The sequence below is a fragment of the Beta vulgaris genome, chromosome 3 (assembly GCF_026745355.1).
Source record: "Beta vulgaris subsp. vulgaris cultivar EL10 chromosome 3, EL10.2, whole genome shotgun sequence".
Classification (NCBI taxonomy): domain Eukaryota; kingdom Viridiplantae; phylum Streptophyta; class Magnoliopsida; order Caryophyllales; family Amaranthaceae; genus Beta; species Beta vulgaris.
The window spans coordinates 44,858,456-44,875,579 of record NC_079204.1 but is presented as its reverse complement, the minus strand read 5'-3'; the positions used below and the strand labels follow the sequence as shown (position 1 = coordinate 44,875,579).

Here is a 17,124-nt window from a genome sequence, read left to right as displayed (position 1 = left end):
TTTAAAATTTCTAATGTATTAAACATAATTAAAAATTAATTTAATTTTTAGATTTCTAAAAAAATTATTTTTTTACTTAAATTTTCACACATTGCGTGCATATAAAACTAGTACTCCCTCCGTCTTTTTTTATTTGCTACAAGCACTTTTTCACAAAGACCAAGGAAAAGGGTGGGGACCACTGTGCAGTGGGTGTGCAGTGGTGATTTGAAGAAAAGTAATGGTGGTTAATTAACTTGTGAAAAAGCAGATTAGAAGGCAAAAAAATCAGTTGGCCCACATTATTTTAAAGGTAGGCGCCACATTTATAGAAGGAGGGATTTCATTTCCCTCCAAAATTTTTATACAAGCAAATGGAACTAAAATTTTCTGTTACAATTATACAACCAAAGGAACTAAAATTTTCCCTCCAAAATTTTTAAGCTAGATTACATAACAGGGTTTTAAATTTTCCCCAAAAATTCGAAATTAAAGGGGAATTGAATTTTCCCCAAAAAACATGAAACAAAATCCTAACAAACTGTGGACTATATATACACAACCACTTTTACACTTGCATTTATTATTTCACCACTTCCATCAACCCAACCAAAGACACCAACCAGCACCGCCACCACCACCATCAAAGACACCAACCAGCAGCCTAAACCACCATAAAAAGCACCGAACAGTAGCCATTTCCGGGGGGGGGGGGGTTTGGGTAATTAACTCTCAGATAAATCATCATAGATTTTTTACAAGCCATTTATGATTTCATAGCTTCACTTGAGGAAAGTGTGGAAGCTTTCTCAGCTTGAACATGTCTGGCATCCATAGCTTAGCTATGGCCCCCCTAGACAGTTCTACTGAAACACTTAACACCATCCCCATCAGCTCTTAATTCACCACCAACTTACCCAACTTTTGATCTGAATGACCCACTGCCAGAACCAGAACCAGAACCAATACCACAACCATTACCAGAATTACAAGTTCAACCACAACAAGAGCCTTTGATCTTAACAGAGCACCAGCAGCATCAAGTGAAGAAGAAGAAAATTTCTTCACAACAATGGAACATGGAAATGGTGAAGATGAGTTTGTTGCTGAGTGGTTAGATGATGACTCAGATGTACACGCCAGAATAATAATTGGACAGATAGTGAATCAAGGAAGAACATGAAGAACATGAAGAACAGCAACAGCCAGAACAAGTGGTCAACAGGACCCATTTTATGCACAACCATTCAAGATGTCATGTTGCAAACAGGCTACAACAAGTAGCTTACACAAAATTTAATGGCAGATTCACTATACCTCAAGGGTTTAGGGTGAAGTTATGGTAAATAAGAAGTTCATGTGAGGTTAAGAACAAAAAACAGGGTATCATTGTATCAAACAAATGATTGGGAAAAAAAGAAAATCAAATTGAACATTGTTTCAAAAAAAATTCAATTAGATTTCATTTTTTTCTCAATCGTATTTAAGACAAAATGATAATGAAGGCCAATTTCATAAAAACACAAGTTAGGCATGATTTAAGTTCCTCTCAGGGAGTCCCCACTCATCCATATTACTCAACACATGCTATTAAAACAGAGGAAAAGTTGAAAAGAAGAGCAAAAAAAATTGGTGGCAACATGAGTATACTGGTCTTAAAAGGCATAATGTCCATAGTATAAATCATCATACCTCATTCATCATTGAGGAACATAGTGCACCTCTCATGTAAACTTTCTATATGTCATTAAAACTCTATTGGACAGCCAAACAAAAACCAAAATATAACACATATGCCTCATCAATTCTTTATACTACAATTCTATTCATTTTACCACTGATTAAATGTAAAATGGAGTAACAATTTGGATGTAACATCCTATTTCATCATAGAGGATCACACCAACACACACACAAAGACAATATATAAACAGAACAACTCAAGTAAAAATGACATGTTTTAACAAATCAAGGCAAACACAACATATAAACAGAACAAATCAAGGCCAATAATTACATGTTTTAACAAATAAAGGCAAACACAACATATAAACAGAACAAATGAAGGCTAAAATTAACATGTTTTAACAGATCAAGTGAAAATATCATATAAACAGAACAAATCAAGGCTAAAATTAACATGTTTTAACAAATCAAGTGAAAATATCATATAAACAGAACAAATCAAGGCTAAAATTAACATGTTTTAACAGATCAAGTCAAAATATCATATAAACAGAACAAATCAAGGCTAAAATTAACATGTTTTAACAGATCAAGTCAAAACATCATATAAACAGAACAAATCAAGGCTAAAATTAACATGTTTTAACAGATCAAGTCAAAATATCATATAAACAGAACAAATCAAGGCTAAAATTAACATGTTTTAACAGATCAAGTCAAAATATCATATAAACAGAACAAATCAAGGCTAAAATTAACATGTTTTAACAGATCAAGTCAAAATAACATAAAACAAAGAACAAATCAAGGCAAAAATTACATGTTTTAACAGATCAAGGCTAAATATCATATAAACAGAACAAGTGAAGGCCCAAAATTACATGTTTTAACAGATCAAGGCAAAATAACATATAAACAGAACTAATGAAGGCTAAAATTAACATGTTTTAACAGATCAAGGCAAATTAAGTATAAACAGAACAAATGAAGCCCAAAAATTACATGTTTTAACAGATCAAGGCAAAATCAACATGCGTATGAACAAATCAAGGCGAAATCAACATGTGTATGAACAAATCAAGGCAAAATCAACATGCGTATGAACAAATCAAGGCAAAAACAAGTAAAAAACACAATAACCTATACATGCAATCTAATCACACGCAACCCCACAAGCAAAGCGTGTTAAAAAAGCTTCCTAAAAGTTTAAAAACAGAGATTTAAGTTAAGAGTGGACCGATCTGAGCCAAAATTAGAAAGGGGACGCGGAAACCATTTCGAGATGGTTTTTATACCAACAGAGGTAAGATCGCCATGATTTAAAGCCTCCGGTGTGGATCTTGCAAGTTTTCCGTTTTTTCCCTCAACTACACCACCAAATTGAAGATCTGGTGTTTCTTGAAGACGCGCCACAAGCCCACAAAACGAACCAAAATCCAAGGTTTTTTTGAAACCCTAGATTTTTTTGCCTCAACATCGAACTGTCCATCAAATCAAAGAGCCGTTTCTTTGAATTTGGAGTTAATTCATCATCATATTACCCAAAAAACACAAAAACAGGGACTCGCTTTCTTAAATCACTCAAAAACCGAAAAAATTAGGTTTATAATGATCGCAGAAAAGAGTAGATAATTAATCTACTGTTTTTTTCAACAAATTTGGAGTGTAATACCCTAAATCTGAGGGTTTGAAGAAGAAGAGAGAGGAAAGTGAGAGTCAGAAGGAGAGAGAGAGTCAGAAGGAGAGAGAGGAAAGTGACGGAAGATAAGGAGATTAGGGTTTGGAGGGAAGGATTATAAAGGGAGTTGGGGGATTAAATGGGGGAGTTGGGGGATTTAATGGGGGAGGTTGGGGGATTAAATGGGTTGGGTGGGGTTTAGTTGGCCTAAATATTTTTGGCTAATGTTTGGAGGGATTTGGTTTATTATCATTTGTAGTTAGATTGGCAAATGTAGCAAATAAATTGAGACACCTCTAAATGGCAAAATGTAGCAAATAAAAAAAGACGGAGGGAGTAGTAGATTACTGAATCGGTGTACCGTACTCATTTTCCAATTAATAAAGTAGGGGGTCTGAGCCTCTGAGGACTGAGGGAGCATCTAGAACGGAGCACGTACTTTAGAGTTTTTTTTTTTGACAGGGACGTACTTTAGAGTTTAGACTCTAGTTTTCTCTCCTCTTGCATCTTCTCAACACGTCACCTAAGAACAAATCTCCATCCATATAAAAAAAACCCAAGCTCAAATCTCTCTCTCTCTTCCCTCCACAATTTCGATTATTTCAACATGAAACAATGGTGAATATTCTGTAAAATTATAAGGTGAAATATAATTGGAGATATTGAAAAATGGGTGAAAAGGGAAATTGGAAGATGATAAAATGGTTACTAGGAATGGGATACTGGGTGCAAGGTTTAAGGTGTTTTCCATGGTTGGCGGTTATATTCTACCTTAAAGATAGCCTTAAAGTTGACCCTTCTACCCTTCAAATCCTTCAAAATTCCGCTGCTCTTCCCATGGTTGCCAAACCCCTCTACGGCGTCGTTTCTGATTCTTTCTATTTCCGTGCCCAACATCGCCTTCCTTACATTGCCCTTGGAGGTATGCTCGCTCTACCTTATTTATTTATTTTGTTACTTTATTTTTCTGGATGCTTCGTATATTCCCTAATTCAATAATTCACATATTTCTGAATAAGAAGAGTGTATAATAATTTATTGTGAAATGGGGTGATTTTTGCGCTAAATGAGTCAGTTTTGAGCATATTAAAATATCCTTGTTTGATAATGATATATTTTGACTTTAAAAGTTATCCATTATTTGGTTGAGTCTTGGTATTTTTCTAATTAAAATGCACGCTAATGCTTAAAGTTAATACGTTCTGGCCTCTCAGGTAAGAGATTTAAGAGTAGTCTACAGTTCCAGCAAAGTTACCTTGAGATTTGAGAAAGGAACGTATCCAATCAAGATTCTTTTTCTAATTTGGGTATATTATATACTATTTCGTCCTATTCTGTTTTAAATGAAACGTTTGCTTTTTACGTAACCCAACGTGTTTCTTTGATCATTAATATTTTTTAGCTGTGCATGCGTAAAAACTAGAAAAAAGTTATAATTTGATAGTATGCATCAAGACGAATCTAACAAGATTCTACCTGATTATGTTTTTCTTTATATAATAGCGATAAGATGGAGTCAAAATTGATCAATGAATAGTGTTATTTCACATAATGTTTCATTTAAAACAGAATAGAGGGAGTATAGGTTTCGTTTGGTAGGGCGTAAAATATTTTCAGTGTAAAATGATTTTCATGGAAAACAATTTACAATGTAAAATGCAATTTCAAAATTAGTTTTCCGTTGTTTGGTTCCATGTAAGAAAAATGATGAAATGAAAGGAAAATGAAAGGGAAAGTAAGAAGGTACTGAGAGGAATGTACAAGAGAGATAAGGAAAACAGTTTTCCCTTCATCTTGAAGGGAAAATGGTTTTTCATCATTGTGAGAGTAATTTTACCCCAATGGAAAATGGTTTTACACTCTTTTGCCAACCAAACAATGTAAAACTCAAAATAGAGGAAAACAATTTTCCAGGAAAACGTTTTACGCCCTACCAAACGGAGCCTGTATGTTTATGTGTTTTTACTTTTCTAGTTTTTTTTTTTTTTTTTTTTTTTTTTTTTTTTTTTTTTTGAAAAGACCCTCAAAAGGGACTACTGGATTAAATCTTCAGAGGCCATAGAAACAATAGCCTCCGGAAAATCACACCTCCACACACGTTTGTCACCTCCCACAGGATGATAGTGAGCTAACTCATGTGCCACCCTATTACCAGAGCGTTTAACAAAAGACCAAACAACAGACACAAACACCGGAAGCAAACTAACAATATCATCAATTACAAGATGGAAGTCACTAGACCCCGAAATTTTAGCTTTCAAAGCTTGGACCACCGCCAAGCAACCCGACTCCACTACTACGTGCGAAGACCCCATCAATTTCGCTATCTTCAATCCTTCATAGATAGCCTTTGCTTCAGCAATCCGCGGCTCCCACTTTGCAGGTGAGCGAATAGAAGCACAGCCCATCAATTCGCCATTGGAACCCCGACACACTACGCCCAGCCCTGTGCCCAGCTCGCCAAGCTCCCCCGCATCAGTGTTCACCTTCATCCACCCTACCTCAGGGGCGCTCCATTTCAACGGGTGCTGCGAGGAGACGTTGCTCACCTTAGCCTTGCGACCTTCAGCCAACTCACGAACCTGCTGGCAGATTTGTTTTGCATAGGAGACCACAGACGCAGGGTCAATGACCTCCCCCTCAATCGAAGCACGACAGCGAGCCCCCCAAATCGCCCAGCAAATGGTAAGGAAGATATCCAAGTTCTCTTCATCCATTGTCGAAAATACATCTCCCCACCAATCCTCCACCTTCTCTAGCCCCGCATGAATCTTAACCTCCAGACCACTCTCCTCCCACACCGCACTAGCTAGACCACAACGAGCCAGAGCATGGAGCCCCGATTCCGAGGCTGCACCACATAGAGTACATTGCGGGGAAAAGCTCGCCACACGCCTACTGATATCCACGCAAGTCGGCAAGGCTTCAATGCTGGCTCTCCATGCAAACATCTTCACCCTTGGCAGCGTATTCGAACCCCAGATAAGTGTCCATAAATCAGTACCATGGGACGTGGTAAACTCCGTGGCACTCCAATCATCACCAACCAAAGCTTTGTAAGCCGAGCGAACATAAAACTCCCCACTCCTTTCCAAATCCCAGCACAAAGAGTCTCGTGGTAATCTGTGGCTAATAGGGATACGCAAGATACGCTCTACCTCGAAAGGCAAAAATAACTGAGTCACAAGCTCCCGGTTCCATTCCTTCCTAATTGGATCAATCAGTGCTCCAACCTCAATATCAATATTTGCTTCGCCACGGGGGGATAAAATCCTCCTAGATTGAGTACCCGGGATCCATGGATCCTTCCACACTCGTATCGATTCCCCATCTCCCACTCTCCACCGCAATCCTCGTTCAAGGACCCACTTTGCTTCCCAAATACCTCTCCATGTATAGCTAGGACGCACTCCGAGGCCCGACTCCATAAAGGAAGAGTTAGGATAGTACCGCGCCTTAAGGATTTGCTCAACTAAGCTCCCTGGATGCATTACAAGTCTCCATGCCTGTTTTCCAAGAAGCGCCCAGTTAAACATCTTCATATCCCGAAATCCAATACCACCCTCCGCTTTAGGCCTACATAACTTCCTCCATGCCACCCAATGTATTTTTCTCTTCCCATTATTTTGGCCCCACCAGAACTGAGCTATAGGAGAGCGGGTTTCATCACAGAAAGAAGATGGGAATTTAAACACACTCATCGCATAGGTAGGGAGAGATTGGGCTACCGCCTTTATCATGACCTCCCTTCCAGCTTTAGACAACACCATCCCCTTCCAACCCTGCAACTTACTCCATAGCTTCTCCTTCACCCCCTTTGTTATCACCTTTTTAGATTAACCTATCACGGTTGGGAGCCCCAGGTATTTATCATGGCTCACGACCTCTCGAACTCTAAGTAGCTGCGAAATGGCCGCTCGTCTATCCCCCTGCACACCGCTACTAAACACCACATCTGTTTTATCAAAATTCACCTTTTGTCCCGATGCTAACTCATATGAGTGCAGAACCTGCTTAATAGTCGTTGCATCCCTCATCGTTGCTCTGGAAAAAAATGAGACAGTCATCTGCAAATAATAAATGGTTTACAGACGGGGCAGTAGGGGCCACCTTAATTCCCTTAAGAGAATGAATCTCCTCCGATCTATGCAAAAGATGAGAAAAAATTTCCGCACATAGAATAAATAAATAGGGAGACAATGGGTCACCCTGTCGAATACCCCTATGAGGGACAAAAGTATCAGTAGGTCGACCATTCACGAGCACTGCAAAAGACACCGAACGAACACATTCCATCACTCTATTCCTCCACCCCGTAGCAAATCCAAATCGAACCATCACAGCATCCAAAAAATCCCACTCCACCCTATCGTATGCCTTAGACATATCCAGTTTCACCGCCATACCTCCATTCCTAGCTTTAATATGCTTCATATGATGAAACATCTCAAATGCCACTAGGATATTGTCCGTAATAAGACGACCAAACACAATGTTATTTAAAAACACTTTCAACCGATTCGCCAACACCTTTGAAATAAGTTTATACACAACATTACAGAGTGAGATAGGTCGAAAATCTTTCATACAATCAGCATTACTCCTTTTAGGAATGAGAGTAATAAAAGTGCGATTTAAGTGAGCAGGGATCGGATTACCTCGAAGAATACCCAAAACCGTACTAGTAACAGAAGGTCCCACAATATGCCAATAAGATTGAAAAAACAACGGGCACATACCATCGGGGCCCGGGGCCTTAATCGGGTGCATTTGTCCAAGAGCCACACGCACCTCCTCCTCATTGTAATCGGCTTGCAGGCTACGGTTCATGTCACTTGTAACACGAGCCTGAAACTCACTCAAAACCTGTTGAATCAGAGTAGGATGAGATGAAGAAAACATCTCCCGAAAATACTGGGTCGCAACTTGCCCCACATTCTCATCTCCCCTATGCTCCCGACCCGCATCATCCTTCAACACTCGTATCATATTTTTCCGTTTCCTCCCTGAAGCTCGCAAATGAAAAAACTTGGAATTACGGTCCCCTTCTTCCAGCCATAACACGCGAGATCGCTGTCTCCAAAAGATTTCCTGGAGGAGACTCCTCCTTTTCTGAATTTGACGAGCATTAAGGTTCCCCTCATTCAGCTTTGAAAGAGCCTTGCGCTTCCGTTTAAGTGCTTGGAAAGCTGGCCCAAATTTTTGATTACCCCACTCCTTGAGATCCCCTGCACACGCTTCAATTTTCGTCTCCAGGTTCGAGCCACCACGCCACGCATTCGCAACAACCTCTTCACACATATCTTCCATCGCCCAGTATTGCTCAAACCGAAATGGTTGGGCCCAAGTCTCGTCTGTCTTTCCGTACTCCACAAGGCTAACTTTATGGGAGCATGATCCGACCACTCACGCTCCAAATGAAACAACAAACCTTCGGGAAACAAATTAAACCAATCCGTAGAAACCAACGCCCTATCCAACCTACATTGCACATTTTCTCCCTCCTCTCTACCATTATCATAAGTGAAGTCATACCCCGTATAAGGAACATCCTGTAGGCCGCAAGCATCCACAGCTCTTCGAAAGTTCGACATTTGCCAATCCGACCTCTCATTACCTCCTTCCTTCTCATGCGCAAAAAGAATCTCATTAAAGTCCCCCATGCATAACCACGGGAGATCGGATTGTCCCTTTAGGGACTTAAGTAAACTACAGGAAAGATATCTATTGCTCACTTCAGGCCACCCATAAAAACCCGTAAATCTCCACTGCGAATCTCCTAACCCCGATCGAACAACGACATCAATGTGATGGACGGACATCGTTTGAAGAACAACCTCAACATCTTTGCGCCATAACAACGACAATCCACCTGAACGACCCATGGAATCAACCGCAAGACTATTAAAATCACCTAACCGACTTTTAATGCGACCAAACTCTACACTACTCAGCTTTGTTTCCGATAAGAAAACAATCGATGGGGCCTCTCTCCGGATTAGAGCCCGGAGACTCGTGACTGCAGAGGGGTTGCCCAACCCTCTACAGTTGAAACTTAGCACATTCATTGGGCTGGGCGAGGCTGCTCCGTGGCAGCACTCGCCTCACGCCATCCAAGAAAATCCACCTTGTCACACTTCTTCTTCGGATCACCTGCCTCCTTGTTGCCCATGGAACCTTCCTCCCGACCTCTTTTACCCAAGACAATGTCACCATCCCCATCCATCTCCACTCCCTCCATAGCACTTCCCTGATCCCACGCCATTTTTCGCCACCTTCGGCCTCCCCCTCCCTTCTTCACAACGTCCTGAGTTGGCCTTGAGAGAGTAGATTGGGTTCTCTCTGTTGGCCCCCCTCCTAGACCCACCTGCTGCAATATAGGACCCTCCCTCTTTTCGTCCTCGACCACATCAACATGATTCGGAACAAAGTCACCCGGTGCTAGGGACCCCCATCCCCTAGAGGCTTCACGACCACAGCGGAATCCCTTACCCCGAGAGACCTAGCCACTGGTTCATCTCCACATCTACCCTCTTCCTCAAGTGGTATACAAACGGGTTCCCCACTTCTACCTGCCTCCTTAACCGTAACCACATCCCTATCGTCATTATTATCGGGCTCCGAATTTTTCACGACAAAAAGGACCTTCCTACTAGATCTCACCGAGTCAAGTTCCTCCATAAACTTTTGGAATCCTTTTCTCGGAGTGGCGCGCAGATGCTTTCCCCAACCCATAGAACGCTCTTGATCTTCCTCCTCATCCACGTAACAATCTTTCTCACTATGCCCTATAACCCCACATAAGAAGCAGAAGAAAGGGAGACGTTCGTATGCGAAAGAAACCTTAATAATGCGCCCATCTCTTCCTTTGATATTCTGAAAACGACATAGGGGTTTGGTAATGTCCATCATAATACGAACGCGACGATAATTGTCCAATCTAACACCATCATCCTCCACATCCATGACCGCGCCAAGGTTCGACGCAATTGCCTTACACAACTGATTCGATCTACAATTGAAAGGCAAGTCCTTTATTCGAATCCAGAACGGAGAGTAATTAAGGGATACCTCCAATGGTTGTTCATGGCCAGAAATCTCACTAAGAACTAACAGATGATTATCAAAAGACCATGGTCTGCCCTCCAAAACCTTGTCCTTGTCCCTCCAATGAAAGAACTGGAATATAAATCGATTAGGGCCAATTATACGAATTACAAGTTTCTTCGAAACTGCCCATGATTGTGTCATCGTTCTTTTAAAGGCCTCGACATTGAAATTACGGTCCGTCACCAACCGACCTACCAACGCCAAGGACACCTGTTCTGAGTTCTCATCATCACATACCTCATCAACATTAACCACTCCAGATTCAGCATCATTAATTTTTAGACGTTGACATTGAGTAACCAGATCCCCCTCCATAATTGAAGAGAGATGAAAACCCCTAGGGTTGAAAACCGCCTGTCTTTCGAGGAGAGAGGCGCCCTGTCTTACGAGGGAAATTTTTGTTCGACGGGGTTACCGGTTAAGCTTTACTTTTCTAGTTGTTTAACTTTGACTTGGTGGAGTTTTCACACATATCCCTTTTTTTTTTTTTTTTTGCCACATGGTATGTACTACGTACTCTGTCATTTTGACTATGCGCCTAATTTACCTATCAAGTTTCATAATTCGTCGATTAGTGTCACTAATCTGCCAAAAGTTGTTACATCTAGATGTTATAATTGCTCTGGCTTCGATCATGATATTTATGGCTCTAACCATGAAACATTTCGTTGCCTAAGTGGTTCAAATCATACCGTTATAAGTACTTGCATCTATAGTCACTGATTTTAGTAGCAGGTTTCTCAATGATTCTAGTTGCAGGTTTCTGAACGAGATACAAATCACTAAACCCAGATTAAGAAGAACCTGCATTCTTCAAACACACAAAACCCATATAGAAATCACTAAGAATCTTCAACAAGATTATCCACATTAAGAACGACACCCATGTCCCATATTCACATAGAGAAAACCCACATAAGAATTCACTAAAAATTTCAGATCCAACTTCATTCATTTGATAAAAAAATAAAATTTAAAAGTGAGATTGAACATAAAAAAGTAGAACATACCAGAATACCTTGAATTTAGCTTGTAAGGAGGGAGAAAAGATGCAATTGTGATCGTGGAGTGGATATTTTACTAGTGACGGCCTACTATGTAACGGCCTACTATGTAACAGCCTTGATATTGACTGTATCAGACTATCAGTCCAATAATGGCCATAACGGCTTTGATATTGCCCATCACAGACGGTATAAAGACCTTAAGATCGTTCCTAACGGACTTGTGATGGGCATGTACTCGTATCTATCAATAAGCAACAACCGTTGACAACGCGAGCAATATCTGATCGGCAAGCTCCAAATTCTTTGCAAATCGGCTGTCGCGATGCAGTTCGACCTTTACTACAGCCATGCTTAGATTCTCATCAATATAAATATCAAAATATTATGACTTAGTTCTTAGTAAATTCATCTTAATGTATATGATTTCAATAGAGAAAGTAATTAAACATATTAATGGTGAAGTAGTGCATCGAAGAGACGAACACGGGGGAAAGTCAAACACTCAAACTGGGCATTTATTTGTCGACGGAGAGTATTAGATTGCAGCTTTTTACTGTATAACTTGATGGATATATACACTTGAGAAACTTGTGGCATAAGATCCACTTTTTCATTTTCCAACTTTTTACATGCACTGAGTAGATGTGCATTCTGTTTGATTCTAAGTTTTCTACAGCTGGTATGCTATGTCCATTTGAAATTGTTCTGATAGTTCCCTAAGTTCATATTGCTCCTCTGAAAAAACTGTTCAGAACTCTTGTAGAAGGGAGTGCAGATATGAATGAGAGGTGTGTTACAATAGTTTTAGTATGTATGAGGTGCAACTAACATGATACTCTGCATTTGAAACAATCTAAGTTTTTTTTAACTAGAATGTGTACAAGTGCTGATACTTAACCTTAGATTGCGTGATCTTACTGCTGTTTGCTAGATTTAATCGTATCGCTTATATCTTAAATTAACCTTAATTGTTTACATTTATGGATGTAGCTATTCTGCAACTTCTGTCATGGGTAGCAGTAGCGATCCTTGCTTCATCAAGCATCTCAGTCTCCATCTTAAGTTTCTTTCTTCTTCTGAGCAACCTGGGTGCCTCTATAGCTGAGGTTGCTAATGATGCTATTGTAGCTGAGATTAGCAAGCAGCCAACTTTTTCGAAGAAAGGACAATCATCTTCTGCGGGGGGGCTCCAATCATTTGTTTGGATGGCTTCGTCACTTGGGGGTGTTATTGGAAACTTAGCTGGAGGAGTTGCCATTGAAAAGTTCAGCACACGTACTATATTCTTAACATTCAGTTCTGTCCTCACTGTTCAGCTCTTGATAACTATCTTGGTTGACGAGAGATCTCTAAATCTTCCCAAAAACCAATCTAGTGGTGGGATGAAAAAACAATTCGCACAGCTTGCAAATGCACTGTGCAAGCCTGACATTGCTTACTCGATTGGTTGGCTTGTGGCCTCTTATGCCATGGTTCCTGTCCTAACTGGAACTTTGTTCTTCTATCAAACTGAGGCTTTGGAAATTGATTCATCGGTATTGGGGATTTCCAAGGTGTTTGGCCAAGTGGGAATGCTTTTCTGGAGTTACGTTTACAACAAAAGATTGAAAACAGCATCTCCAAGGAAAGTGATTTCTGCACTACAGGCCACAATGGCTGTTTTCATGGTTTCTGATGTCTTGTTTGTGAACAAGCTGTACCAACAAATGGGGGTCCCAGATTCCGTTTATGTTGTAGTATTTTCTGGTCTGCTGGAAGTTCTTATTTTCTTCAAGATTTTACCCTTCAGTGTTTTGATTGCACAGCTTTGTCCGCCTGGATGTGAAGGTTCTTTGATGGCATTTGTGATGTCTGCTATTGCCCTTGCAATGATTGTTGGTGGGTATTTTGGCGTTGCACTTGCATCTTTTGTTGGTGTTACTGGAAACGATTTTTCTGGGCTGCCTCGTGGCCTTTTGATACAAGCGGCCTGCACAATCATACCCCTCTTTTGGTCCTCCTGGATACCTGATCTTATAAAGCCTGATGTTGCAAAAAAGGAATAATTTATTTTGCTGGTGAGTTGGTAATTAGGTTGTTCAAGCATCTCAGAAAAGGTAGTTACATTCTCTCAAATTATTTTTTCTTGTTTCTGTGTGCCTCTGTGTGTGCTTGGGGGAACTTCATAAATTGATTTATTTTCTATCAATGAGTAAATGTCTATAGTCAAGCTGGATTTATCTTTGCTATCTGAACCTGGGTAATGTTCCAATTTCCATCAGTTATTCCACTGTGTTGTCGTGATACTTATATGTAATTGCTTTAATGCTATATGACAAGTGGGTTTTAATTCGAGTTAATTCATTGAGTGTCGTGAAATTGTGTTTCAATTTCAGTAATTTCAAGTTGGTTCCAAGTTCAAATCTGATTATATAGCTCTAAGCTGGTTGATTGAGATGAGCATGTCGGGCTACTTGTAACTTGTAAGCTAAAAACAAATATTGAGTTTAACCGTTTGTGTCAACTTTTACTAGCTCTAGATAGGAATACAAAATAAAGGTTGAACACTCAGATGATGTGAACACTGTTGTTAACAGAATGAATTTATTTGTAAGGATCCTTAAGCTGGGAAATCTCATTGTTTATTCTAAATAACACAGACTGACTGAAAAAGAACACTCTGAAGCTCCTCTTATTATACGAATCCACCATTAGCTCGAATGATCTGTCCATTAACCCACTCACTACTGTCACCAGCCAAGAACCCTACTAGAGGTGCAATATCCTTTGGCTCACCAAGACGTTGCATTGGTGAAGCACTGATTGATCCCTGGATATGCTCCTCTGTGGCACCAGAAAAGAACAATTCAGTTGCAACGGGACCTGGTGCTACGCAGTTAGCAGTAATGCGGGTCCCTTTGAGCTCCTTTGCCAAAATCTTGGTCATTGCCTCAACTGCTGCTTTGGATGCCGTGTACGCTCCAAACCCTGGCCGGAATACTGCTGCCAGTGAAGATGAGAACGTGATTATCCGCCCTCCACCATCACGCTTTATCCTCTTAGCTGCCTCCTTACAGCACAAAAATGTCCCCTTGAGATTCACACCAATTATGTTGTCAAAGTTCTCTACAGTGGTTTCGGCAATGGAGGGGTATTTGGGGTCAATGATGCCTGCATTAGTGACAACAACATGGGGTTGGGCATGGAAGGCTTCTTCTGCAGCATTGAAAAGGGCCTCAACTTGGGCTGGATCCGACACATCTGCTTGGACTGCAACGGCCCTGGTATCAGGCCCATGACAGTTGATCTGGTTTACCACTTCTTGTGCTAGTGTTGCGTTTGATGTGTAGTTGATTACAACTTTGGCGCCGAGGGAAGCCAGGTGGAGGGCGATCTCTTTACCGATACCACGGGAGGCGCCAGTGACGATTGCTACTCTGTCTTGTAGAGGAAGGGTGCTGGATGATTGTGCACTTGATTCTGCTGCCATTTCAAGAGCTTTTAGGAGTTCTGAATGGTGATGGGGCCTGGGGGAAGTAGGTGCGATTCTGAAAGTGATGATCAATCTATACGATCTGAGAGCAGCTATTTATTTATGTGCCTCCTCATCTGTAGGAATTAATTATACGTACTACAAGTCTACAACTGATTATTCTACGACGCTGACCGCTTTATTTTATTGTTTCAGGGGGACTTTCTTTTAATTGTATCTAGAAGCTGGTGAATTTTCGTATGTGCTATGATGTCAGCGCTTTCATTTTGTGTGAAATATGATGTCAGTGCTAACGCTCGCTTTGAAGTTTGAAGGAGTGATAAAATCATAGCAGTTATGGTTCATTTGGCCCATAGCAAGGACTAGATGGCAAAAAAAATATTTCAAAGGGTTATTCTAAAAAGTGGGGTGTAAGAAAAAAAGAAAAAGCTGCAAAAGCTTTACATTCCTCTGCCATCCCAAATTAGTTTTAATTAGGACGTAAGCTAATAAAACACTATCACGAATTCCCAGATTTGACTTATCAGCTTTGGGAATTCCTAATTAGTTACACGAATTCCTAAGATGTAAGTTTATAATTAGTGTAGCAACTAATTAGTGTAGCATTATAAATAAAATATAAACTGTAGTAAAATATAAAATAATAAAGAGGAAAGATGGGATTTGATTTTACTATATTTTAATTAGGAGTAAAAAAAGTAATTGAAAAAACTAAAATTTATATCAGTTTTAATTACCTTACGTCAAACAAGTGTATTGTTATAAAAAACAAGTGTATTTTAACAAGAAACAAGTGTATTGTATGGGGAAACAAGTGTATGTTAACAAGAGACAGGTGTATGTTAACAAGAAACAGGTGTATTGTAATAATAAGAAACAAGTGTGTTATAAGAAACAATTGTATTTTAACAAGAAACAAGTGTATTGTATTAAAGAACAAGTGTATGGTAATAAGAAACAAGTGTATATTAACCAAAAAACAGATGTATTGTAGTAACAAGAAACAAGTGTGTTATAAGGATAAGAGTAAAATAAAAATATGATGAAATTATATCAAAATGGATGTCTATTTGTAGAGAATAAAAATATATGAATATTGGTATATTTTTTTATTTTTCTAAAATATATTTCTTGAGATATATAAGTTTAAAAATTGCAAAAAGTAATTTATTTTGGATAAACAATATTGTGACATGTGTGCTAATTATATGTTGCCACATGGATGTTAGCAAAAAGAGGTTTATCATTTCTCAGAAAACAATCCACCTCTTCTCTTTCTTTCTCTCTCCTCTTTTTTTCTTTTTATTTGATTTTCTCTCTCCTCTGTCTAGGTAATGTTTTTTTCTCATCCAACTTTTTAGGATATTCCTTTGTAAATTTTATTTTGCCATCTAGTCCTTGCTATGGGCCAAATGGACCATAACTGCTATGGTTTTATCACTACTCCTCGCTTTGAAATTGTAGATCTTCGGACTGCAAGTTAGAATTTTTTCACGCTTTACACTAGGAGGATATTGCATACATATCAAAACGTAGATGCCCCATTCTTTCGGATTGTGAAAATCTGAAATGAATTTAATTGAATTGGGAGAAACTAAATTGCAAGAGTAATTGAATTGAACTGAAAATAAATTTAAGAAAGCAGTGTCGGAAATGAAATGTGTGTATCATCAAAATGAAGTGAATTAAAAGAATGTGGATTTTATGATTATTATGGTGTGAAATTCTAAATATACGTTTGATCTTAATATAGAAAATTGTGTTTTATCCAAAAGAACATATGATATATTCTTGATTACAACGACGTTAAGTTGTTTACTTTTCATTTGTGTAAATAACAATAAAATGTTGTTTGAAAATAAATATTTTGAAAAACTTAAAAGAGTATTAGACTTCAGTTTTATCATAAAAAAAATCTAATGTTAGTTAAGTAAAGCAAAAGAAAAGAGCATCGATTTATTAAAGTATACATTTGGCCTTAGATTGTGTGTGTGCGTGTCGTATGTAAAAGAGTATATATTGAAGTTCTTATTATTATTGTGTCAAATGATCTTAGTTCTTAAAAAATTATATGTTACGTAAAAGAATGTTGTGTTTTATGTAAGATAACCTTTTAGGGTTGGGTTCCTTATTAGAATATATACACACACTTAATGTTCATTACATTAGATAGGATTTTCATTTGTGTGCAA

The 17,124-nt window shown here is 39.1% G+C and overlaps 2 protein-coding genes across 3 annotated transcripts; one reads left to right on the top strand and one right to left on the bottom strand.

Moving 5' to 3' along the window:
• Positions 1 to 3,789: 3,789 nt before the first annotated feature.
• Positions 3,790 to 15,172, top strand: LOC104888725 (probable folate-biopterin transporter 7). 2 transcript variants are annotated; one of them, XR_007272762.2, is made up of 3 exons: positions 3,790 to 4,265; positions 12,451 to 13,556; positions 15,128 to 15,172. XR_007272762.2 is itself a non-coding variant. In XM_010673765.4 (2 exons), exons 1-2 carry the CDS (start codon positions 4,013 to 4,015, stop codon positions 13,503 to 13,505), a joined length of 1,308 nt encoding a protein of 435 aa, XP_010672067.2. In that variant the 5' UTR covers positions 3,790 to 4,012; the 3' UTR covers positions 13,506 to 13,799. The 2 variants fall into 2 exon arrangements, 1 of the variants encoding a protein (XP_010672067.2); XM_010673765.4 differs by lacking the exon at positions 15,128 to 15,172 and having other exon boundaries at positions 12,451 to 13,799.
• On the bottom strand, positions 14,018 to 15,131 carry LOC104888726 (NADPH-dependent aldehyde reductase-like protein, chloroplastic). The gene has a single exon (XM_010673766.4). It carries the CDS (start codon positions 14,927 to 14,929, stop codon positions 14,135 to 14,137), a length of 795 nt encoding a protein of 264 aa, XP_010672068.2. The 5' UTR covers positions 14,930 to 15,131; the 3' UTR covers positions 14,018 to 14,134.
• Positions 15,173 to 17,124: the final 1,952 nt, after the last annotated feature.